The sequence below is a fragment of the Pterocles gutturalis genome, unplaced genomic scaffold (assembly GCF_000699245.1).
Source record: "Pterocles gutturalis isolate BGI_N339 unplaced genomic scaffold, ASM69924v1 scaffold48300, whole genome shotgun sequence".
NCBI lineage: Eukaryota > Metazoa > Chordata > Aves > Pterocliformes > Pteroclidae > Pterocles > Pterocles gutturalis.
Window position 1 is genome coordinate 1 of NW_010142606.1, and position 10,702 is coordinate 10,702.

The 10,702-nt window shown below is 45.4% G+C and overlaps 1 protein-coding gene across 1 annotated transcript; it reads right to left on the reverse strand.

The window, feature by feature from the left end:
- Positions 1–279: 279 nt before the first annotated feature.
- On the reverse strand, positions 280–10,299 carry NPL (N-acetylneuraminate pyruvate lyase (dihydrodipicolinate synthase); the record flags this gene model as incomplete). Its single annotated transcript, XM_010084420.1, has 11 exons — positions 10,235–10,299; positions 8,545–8,618; positions 7,309–7,396; positions 6,245–6,302; positions 6,079–6,154; positions 4,725–4,817; positions 3,811–3,959; positions 3,572–3,618; positions 2,695–2,779; positions 1,814–1,853; positions 280–423 (listed from the first exon to the last, which is right to left on the reverse strand). Coding segments are annotated over exons 1-11 (919 nt in total), but the record flags the coding sequence as incomplete, so codon positions are not given.
- Between the last annotated feature and the right edge of the window lie 403 nt (positions 10,300–10,702).

Here is a 10,702-nt window from a genome sequence, read left to right on the forward strand (position 1 = left end):
AGGGACACAGCTTCCTCCTCTCCAGGCAAAAGGAGTCGGGATCTCTCACTGGAGAACATCTGGGGTATTAATGTGTTTTTATTAAAAGCCAGCAGCTGGCGCTGGGGTGCGCAGCGCTCCGGGGGGCACCAGCAGCCGGCCCTCGCAGGACGGGTGCAGGCACGGTGCCAGCGCCCCGAAAGGAACCGCGGCCCGTCCGTGGGGAACACGCCCCGGGACAGCGCATCCCAGGACAGGAGCCTCCGCTTCCCCCTCAGCGTGGAGCTGGGCATCCCTCGCCATCGGGCCACGCGAGGCTGTCCAGCTTGGCCTTGGCCTTCCGAATGAACTCCTGGGAGGCGTCAGCGAGCGGGAGCCGGGGAGGTCCCATGGGAATGCCAGAAACAAAAGTCATGACAGCTTTAGTCTGGGCAACACCAAAACCTGGGTGGAGAAAAGCAAAACCGGATCATTTACCGTTCATTTGGCTTAATGCAGTCTCTATGCAGGTGTCCAGAGCAGCAGCCGCACAGAGGTTCTGTGTAACCTGGCACACACCAGGCTCTGAACGCTGCGGGGAAGGGAGAACAGTGGAACTAAGAAGAGATGATCGTGCCTGCAGGCTGGAAAGACACTACAATAACCATTATTACATTTATTTATATATGATACCATTATTGTTTCCCTCCTAAAGATACCAAGCAGAGTATTTTCTTAGACATGCACTTTACAACTACTGTGCCAGTTCTATAGACAACCAGGGCTGCATGCATGCTCCCTTCTCCTTGCCTAAAATTGCCACGCAGCCCTGATGATGGACAAGATGGTGTGTGTCCTCTGTAAGGAAACCAGGCAAAAGTCACACCATTTCCACCTCACCTTCACTGGCAGGCTGAGCTACCCCAGCCCATTTGCCATCCCGGCACCCCAGCGTCTGCAGCCTCATCGCTATTCCCTGATGCACACTACGGAGAGGTTACATGAAGTAAAGCCCTGGGAGCAGGACCATCCTGCTGGCAGGTGACAATGACATTGGGTACCAGCTTAAACCACCATGGGAGGCTTCAGTAGGTCCCTCTGTGCATAGCTCAAGTCTCCTTGTGTACCTCTGGAAAGTCAGTGTTTGCTTCTTTGCCTATAAAGCTAAATAATGATGCGTTTCCTCTAACTTTTAACCCAAGAAATACAACCAAGCACTAAAGCTCAGCTAGGTTCATTAGGGCTTGCACATGTATAGCAAAGGGACCAGTTCTCTTCATGAAGTGAAAACCAGGAAATATCCAATTCAGTCTCCCTACATTACTCTGACCTGCTTGGTTTTAATTGCTTTTTATATTAGAACTTGGTTTCATTTCTGAAAATCATTCCATTTTAAAAGTCTTTGGCCTTGCACAGCCTTGAACAGAGTTATTCTTAGATTACAGCAAGGCAGGAGAGACAAGGATCAGAAGTGGTTTCCTACTGAAGCACCACCATTTCAGAAAAAATGACTCTCTAGAAACAAAGCTACAAATGAGCTTTTGGAGATATAACAGAAAAAACAACTCACAGGAAGAGTCAGGATAAGAAAAAGGGTAAATCACAGAGTCACAGCTTCAAAGCTGTGAGATTTCACAGAAGAAGGAAGGAAGTGAGAGTGGAATCTGTCAGGGATGCTTGGTCAGCTCTCTTTGTTGAGCTCCCAGCTGCTGCTAACTTGGGAAACAGGACACAAAACATATTCTCACTCTGAAATCTTTCAGGAAGGAAGTTCTGGTACAGCAACATGAGAGTTTCTGGAGCACCAAGTCTGCATTTTAGATATAACAAAGGGAACAGGCAGTGTAGGACTTACCTAGTTTAATGACAAAGTTGAGAAATTCCCCAGTGAGAAACTAGAAAAGACAGACAGTAGTCGATTAACTCCTTCAAATTTTAAGATGTAAAAGCATCTGGAGCTATTACAATATTTACACCTTATACAATTGTTGCACAGCTTTGCACCTGGCCAGTCTATGGGAAATACTAATTAAATTCCATTGGAATAGGGGAGGGAGGGATGTAAGAAAACCATCATCCCCTCTCCATCTATCATTTACGTTCAAGCTGTCCCTCATTGCAAGCACTCTGAGAACACTGGTAAGTCTCATATCTGCTCTAAAGGTTTACGAATCTGAATATCCACTGCCTAAAGAGGAGATTTCCCAGAGCAGATCATCCTTTAGACATCTTTTATCCTGCAGTTACTTCTATTTTAAGGCAAAAGAAGGATGCCTCAAATATCCCATAAAAACATTGCTTATCCATTGTATACTGGTTGCTCGGAACTCCTCACAAATCTCCAAGCTGCCCAAGAGCAAGAGGAGTCAAGGCAGAGCTGATCTGGGACAGACTTTCGGCCCTACATCCTGTCAGGTATCCCCAGAATATTCCTAGTCAAGGGGCTTGGCCATTGTGGGCTCATTCCAGGAAAAAGGTCAGGCCATTGCTCGCTCTGCAGAGATGAGATCAGAGGGTTGGAGGGCAAGTAAGGCAAGTCTTGGTTAACTGTTAGTAAGGACTGGTCAAAAGGGTGAGGAGAGATGAATAACACTCAGAGAGGGGTTGGAGCAGAAAGAAGTTTGCTTTAATAAAGCTAGCTCAGGGTATGGATGACAAAACCACACGGAACTCAGCGCCAGTAAAGCTCGAGGAGAAAGGCGGCTGCTCCTAGTGGGGACAGCAAAGATACCGTACCTGATACTTCCGTGCTAACGCAAGGTCTGGCTTCGCAAAGGCTTGCAACATCAGATTGGTTTTTCGGCCCAAATAGTTGTATGTACTGCCAGGAAAACCCACACCAAAAACAGAATCAGTAAATGCCAAGGGGGAGCTTAGAACCACTGAAACAAAAGAAGCAGCCACAGGCTTTTGCTGTTGACATCGTAAGAATGTCATTATTATGACAGAGATTCGTGCAATCTATGTGTGGCTTATACTGTCAAGCATCTGAAGCATGCTAACCCTACAGAAGAGTTTAGAGAGTAGATTTCTCTTCCCAGTTCTTTCCAAATGGAACTGCTTTTTAAAATTAAAAAGAAACAATTAGGCAATGTGGAAAACCAATCACTTAATTTTTGCAGTTCCTTGTTCATTTAATGGATTATATACACAGGTATCACACAGTAATTCACCTAAGCAGCCTGGTATGAGGGGCAGAAGACAAATCAGAAATTAAACTCAGCAGAGCCCTTTTCCTTACAGACTTCTTGTGAACTAATGATTTTTAACCTCTCTGGGTTTTGGTTCTTTACTCTTACAACAAAGACAAAAGTGATTTTCTACATCAAAAAGTTTCCGTGAGGATAAAGAAACACGTTGAAACCTTTGGGTCCGCTTACAGACTGCAGCAAAAATCACCCAAATGAACATAATCCGGGATTGCAGGTTATAGGACTGTCCCACCGCTAGCACGGGAGCTAGCTTAGACATCTGTCTGCTTGCTGCTGGACAGCCTGACCGTGCAAAACCCTCCATCGCTGTGACAGAAGACAGTTAGAGAAATACTGTGTAGACAGTGGGAAGACACAACAAGGTGTGTGTGTGGAGGGGAAGGAGTCCAAGCCATACTGACCTTCCAACTGCTCCATCTGCCCCTATTGCCAGTGCACTCAACAGTTGCTAGTTTGGGGTGGGGGGAGAAAAAAAACCAACATTTTTACTTCATGTAAAAAAATAAAGAAAAAAAATAAAAGGAGTGGTTGGAGGGAACAGCAAAACTACCTGGCACTGAATGTCCAGGGTTACTTTTTTCCCCAAGGCTGAAGCAAGAGAATGCCATAGAAGAGATAGTTTTTAAGAGGAGCCTCTTACCTCATCCACCCCATAAAGAAATGTAAACTGTTCTCTCTCATTCTTGTTTATACACTGTGCAAGGTCCAAGAGGTCTGTGTCGCTGAACTTCACGCCCTGGAAGGTGGGGATGTGCTCTTTTATTCCATCCAGCAACTCTTCAACACGAACTGTGCAGAACAACAATCTCGTATGAAGAAACACAGCCCCCTCCTGGGAGATTTCCCCATCTCCCCAAGAGGTAGACTTACTATTTTACAAGTTGTTTTCTTTTGGCCTAAACCTAGTGAACTACATAGCTCTAAAACAACCAGCAAGACAACTTCAGTGTGATTATTTCCCAGAGTTAGAGAAAAGACGTCTTTCTGCCCTCTTTGAAGCATTCCTTTTACCAGATCAGAAGGGAAAAACCGTGGATAAGTGAAAGTTTAGGAATGATAAATATATTTAATAATATAAAGTCAAACACCACGTAACCTGCTGTCTAGAGCAAATAACTAAAGATCTGTATTCTACTCCTCATTTCTCTGCTAAATAATAAGACTTGAGAAGCATTGTGGTTTCACGTCTAATTTACTAGCAAACATGACTATGCAGTCAGTGTACACCAAGAGAGATGGTGGTAATTATCTAGAAAAAAATCAGGATTCAGCTATGGTTATCCCAGGCAATTACTTATCCTGGTCCACACTAATTGCAAAGCCATGGTCAGCATCACCTCCTCCATCCCAGTTGTTCAGTACTTATAAACTGGGACTTTTTTCCAATGAAGAGGAATTAAATTCATTCTGCAGTCTTGGATTCACCTCCCGTTTTCAGAAAGGATCCTTTCTGCTCCAGCTTGCATGTGACAGGAGCAAAGGCCACATACTCCTGGTAGATTCATCACACCAGCCCCTGGGATTACTCAGGAGGGCTGATGAAGCCGTACTTACTCTTCACACCCGTCAGAGGAGGAATGTGATAGTAATAAAACGGAACTGCAGGGGCTTCAGATGCAACCTTCTGTGAGAAAGCAATCAGCTCATCTGGAAGGAAACAATCAAGTATCCCCATAAGAGAAGGAACTTATCCACAGATTCACAGCAGACAGGGTCTGTGGAGAGGCCATCGATGGCTTGCGTACCACACACAGCCAATCATACAGAAACCTGCACACATCCTAAAAATCAAATGCAACAAAACTCAGCAAAAGATCTTGGGGAAGGCAAAGATTATTTTAAACCAAACCGATTTCAGTTACTCCCGCTCATTCTCTTACAGATATGACTCAGGCATGCTCTCACACATGCAGGCTACAAGACCTGCGTGCCAAAGTGGTCCCACCAGCATCACTTGTGTGCAACGCAGAGGACAAGGCATCAAGTTCACATTCACCTCCCTGGGGTACTGCTCGTTGGTGGTGATGAACAGATTTTTGGACAATTTTTTGTACCGTTTTAGGAATCAAAGAGTTATTATGGATTACATTCTCCTGAGAATCTTGTCCACTGCATCCTTCGCAAATGTTGGGCAGTGTTCACATTGGCACAGCAGGAAGAGCAGCGTGCTGGAACCTCGCTGCCACCCTGCTACCATCAGTGAAGCTTTTGTGCTGATCTTTGCGCTGTTCCTCTGGTCCTTAGTTTGACTGCCCCTGACTGTGTCTTTGGCAGTCAACACCAGCCATTCTGGAAATCCACTCTGGTTTCTTCTGGTGCTTTCATATGAACCTTTCCACTCATCATTCATTCAGACAAATTTGAACATTTCTGTTACAACCTCCGCTTCATGTGGTCCTTTTATGTTATGTTCATTACATTAAAAGCAAAACACTCACTTTATAAGTTCTGAGGTAACCTCAGGTGCAGAGAACCAAATGTAATCACTTCAGTAGAAAGAGGCACGCCTGTGTATCAGCACTTTTCAATTTGGTCACTGTCCAGTAAGGGTCAGAACGGGACCAACTGCTGCCTAGCGTAGCCCAGACCAAGCGTGAACTCCATGCTGTCTATTCAGAAGACAGATTAGTTAACTACTCTTCCCATGAGCAACTCTTGTTTTTACAAGACACTAACAAAAGACATCCCAAAACACATTCTTCTCACTTCTTATTGCGAGTCTTCTGATGTCTCCCACCTTTAAAAAATGTTTCTTCGAGGTGCTGCTTTTGCATGGCACCAGACACGACAGGTGTGCAAATACTATCACCAGAATACTTTCCAAAGAAAGAAGATGGCATTAATCCTTTATCCATGATAAAGGGTTTGAGGGCAACATAAAAGGGCCGCAGCAATCCCATCTACTCACCTTTGTTTGTGGGTTTGAAGAAGAAGGGGGCCATTACGGCAATACCACTAGCACCTATGGATGCTGCGTGTCTTGCCTATAAAAGAGAGAACGGAAAGGACCTGAAGGTGCATCTGCTTTATATTTACTGCACACATAGTGAAAAGGAATCATATCATATACACACCAGCTCTTGGGACTCCGGCAGACTTAGTGCTCCCACATGAATGATCACATGATCCAGTCTGCACAGAAACAAAATCAAAAGGTTTCAGGAGGTTTCCGTGATGATATCAGTCTGACAAAACGAGTCGCTTCAGACCAGGGAGCTACAGAACAACAACTTCACCAGATTCAACCTAAAAGGGATTTGAACCTGGGTTGACCTGATGAGCAGACACACAGGGGAAATGCTGACAGTGGCAAGCAGCTGGTGGTGGAAAAAAGAAAACACATTTGCAAATCTGCATCGTGTGACTCCTGGCTGTCATATCTGCAAGGCTGTCAGGAGGGACAAATGTCAGCATTTTGTTAGAAGTTAAAATGACTGCTTGTCTGCTCCTGCCAAGGGAATCTCCCAGGTTCCAGTCCCCCAGTCCCATTTCTGTGTTTCTCCTTTCTATCCACACAGACTGTGAGCCTTCACACCAGTTTACTTTTGCTCACTATTCTTCCCACCTCCTCCTCTCCACATCCGCTGATGCAGCAACTAAGAAGACGGCAGTGGTGAGTGATATGAGAGCATGACAGGTATGAGAGATGGCAAACGGACATGCAATTGAATACACAGCTGCAGATGGGGGTTGAATTCCTTCTTCTGCCACTGACTTTGCATCTTTAGGGAAGCACCAAAAGACTTTACACCTCAGCTTCCTCCATACCAAATCATTTAATATACTAAAAGGTTCAGAAATGCCTACAGGGCATAAATAGGCAAATTGCTCTTTCCTTTCTTCTCAAGAATAAGCAAAGGCACGGCCGTTTTTTCCCCCAGAGCCCTTTTTTGTCCCCCTACCCCTCAGTCTACCAAAGAGAAGCACTCTTACAAGCTCTCTAAGCAGCAGGACACCAACTAACTGGTAGTGACAAAAACACAGACTTCTATAGTAAAGGAGCTGGGGAACAAAGCCCAACAATAAAATACTCAAAAAAAAAAAAAAAGTCATCAGCAGATGTGGCTTTGCAACCAATCAGGCATGCCTATATCATAACACGAGATCTGGAATCCCCTCTTCACTCTCAGGTACTCACTTGTCTTTCCCTTGGCACACCCATTCTTCTGCCAACTGCTTCCTCTCCTGGATGTTAAGGGACAGTCCTTCTCCTGTGGTGCCATTCACTGTTTCAACACAACACAACACAACACAACACGCTTGCTGAGGTCTGGCTTGTGTACATTGGTTTGACTGGAGACAAGGACCAACACTTTTGATGATATTAAACAGAAATATTTTTTCCCCAGCTCATTTAAAGATAGCAATGGCCCACACCAGCATCTGCACGGAGACTGCAGCGTTACCATCACTAAACGCTCCTGTCGGAAACCTGCGTGTTTCAGGATCAGCAGCTGGTAGGAGGGAGGAGATGGAATCAGCTGCTGAAACTGGGAATCTGTTCCCCGCAGCACTCCTCCCCAGCAGACACTGCCTCCTTCCCCCAGCAACGTGAGTCAGGCTGAAAGCGCACGGAGGGATGCTCAGCTAGACAGGCGGGGTGACTGTCTACCCTCTGCTCCAGGGAAGCCGCCTGACCTGAAATCTGGCGTCTCTGTCATGAGTTGAACCTAGGCTAGAGCACCCCAGGAAAACAACGAGCTGTCAGTATGTTCAGTCACAAACCACAGATTAAAACGAGACAGCTGAAGTCACTGCCACACTATGCTCTGCATCTTGGCACTTTTTTGACTGAAGTTTTGAACCAAAATCTTATCGCTGACTTCAGCTTGCTTAACCATTCCAGGCTGTGAATGCCAGTGGTTTAGCAGATGCTGTGTCCTCCACCCCGCCATCCCTGCTGCCCCCGCAGCAGGCCCCGTGACGGAGGCAAAGCAGAGAGACGGGAGCAGTGACCAACTCGGTATCGCCCAGTGCACCGCAGGTCTCCTGAAGAAGCCCATTTGGCTTTGACGAGCCCACTGCGTTCCCTGGACTCCTGAGCTGATGTTTTTCAATCAGATGGTTGTATCTTTTCCAGGCAAAGGGGAAAATCCTTCAGTTGAGTCTTCCCTGCCAACAGAGCATTATCCCTTCATCTCTGGGAATGTCACTGCATGAAGGCAATACTTATTTTATCCCACACAGAAATGCGGTGCAGGCAAAAGCAGGTGCCTTAAGTATTGCTTACACTCTCCCTAGTGATGAACGTAAATGTCTAGGGTGATCCCACATGCACAGTCCCTCCACTACAGCTCTTATCGGGCAAGATATCATGGGATTGCCATCCAGGCAAAAGGGGTGTAACACAGTTTCTGTCAAAAAAACCACTTACCAAAAACATTTTTCACGTTCTGCTCGCTTACCAGATAATCCACATACTGACAAATCACCGAAAGGTTAATTTGCCTGAAATGAAAAGAACCGCAGCAACCTTAGGAGCCTCAGTCCCTGTGTTAAACTTAGATATTAAGAAAACAAAAAAAAAGACGTAGTTTTGAAGCCTTGCATTTGCACACACACAAATTACCCCAAGATATGACACCCTCAGCATGTGTTTAATGTTTCAGGTAACAGTTCAGTTCTGAATTCTTTCTTCCTGTTTCTCTTCCTCGCTGTTCCAACCTTTTATCTCAATTGGTAATTACTGCAGGCTCATCACAGCAAAGGATTTTTTTTCGGGGAGATATGAGAGAACAAGAGGCACTCAAACCTTTTTGACTGTTGAGGGCAACAGCGGTCCTCTTGAGAGTACAAAGATATTTGTGCAAGTGCTGGCAAATAGTTAAAACTATACTTGCAACTGCTGGACACAGACCGTGAAATGGCATCTGCTGGATGTGACTTTGACCTCTCTCTCTTACTAAAGGATGAGTGAGGAAGGCAACAGACTTCCCTGACAAACGGGAAACTGAATTCTAGGTTTATCTTCTCTGCAGGACAAACTTATTTTGTTTATCAGTGTATAATATTTCACTGTTGTTTTCATTTGCCAAACATACAGACTAACCCTATAGTCTGGAAGTCAATTCTGGGACCTCGACCCAGTTCACACACCACCCAAAATTTCATAGCTGCTTTCACGAAATGCATCGTACAAAGGCCAGGCGTGACCGGCAGTGGGCCCAGATCACTCTCCAAATGCCATGCTGCAATAAATTTCAGTAGTAATAAAAAGTGACATTGGAAATAAAGTTTCCTTTAAAGCAAGAAAGGAAGCAGTGACTGTAATGCAAATTAGTTCCCTGCCTGAGACAGTACCATGCTTTACAGCCCTTTTCAAAAGGAAAGGCTCTTTCAGAGGACTGTACGAGAAAATCTCCACCGTCTCCCTGAGAAACACAGATCTTGACACATCCGCCACCAGAGAAGCTCAGGGTCCTTTGCTGACTCCAAACAACTCTGTCTTGCAACATCAAAATGCAGCAGGGAGGACATCTGTTTACCACCACTGCTTCGAGGAAGGCTGAATTTCAACTTTCAATCTGATGTTATTTTCAGAACTGTGCAGTCCTTGCAATATTTTCTTCTGGTTTAGACTAATTCTAGCACACATATATATACATGAATGCTTGCAGGAGTTAGCTAGGGTAAAGAAAAGTGTAAAAGGACATCAGATTTTGACAATTATTTCCTAGTTCTCAAGAGCTCTTTTTAACTAGGGCTGTGATTTCCCTTAACAAATGGGAAAACACTGCAATATACTCTGTGTATACAACCTTACTATGATCTAATTTGCACCTACAAAAGCAACAGAAAAACAGGTGGGAGACTGATGCAAACTCTCTGAAACCAGACCTGCAACACCTGCTGAGCAACAGGAAGATGCAGAGGTGAAGGGAACCCACCCTAGTGCTAGTGGGACCAAGCTAGTGGTTTCTGCATCCCACTGGAGATCTGATTTAAAAGCAAAACCAAAACTAATCAGTTCCAAGTTAAAAAAGAAGGGAGACAGGGTTTCAAGGTAACAGTAAGCAGTGCAACTCTTGACAATGTGCCACATTGTGATACAGGCTCATACTCACCCATCAGGAGTCATTGGAGTGACTGTAGCGGCTACAAGACCCTGTAACTTCTTTCTGGGTGTCATTGAGCTGTTTGGAAAAGAAAAAGATAAAAGTTATTACCATCTTTAGTTAACTGGTTTTTCAACTAATTTCTCTTAAAAGGAAAACTGGCCAGGCAAAGTTCAGAAGCAGTGGACTTTGCAAGGCTGTTACTTTTGTCTAGAGAGAATTGTCTTTTTGTTGTTGCTATTGAAAGCGGGGCTTACTGCAGCCAGCACCACCCCGGGACAGGACAGGACAGGGACCACCCGGCGCAGTCACAGTTCAGACAGCTTCCCTCTTACCCCTCCTTTCCCACCTACAGGTCGTCACCCACAGGCACATGCCTGTCAACGCCTGGCAGCTCGGGAGAGAGTTTTGCCGAGAACCGGGCTCAAACCCGTTCCCCGGGAAATCCAGCCTCACCCCGCCGCCTCAGCAGACCCC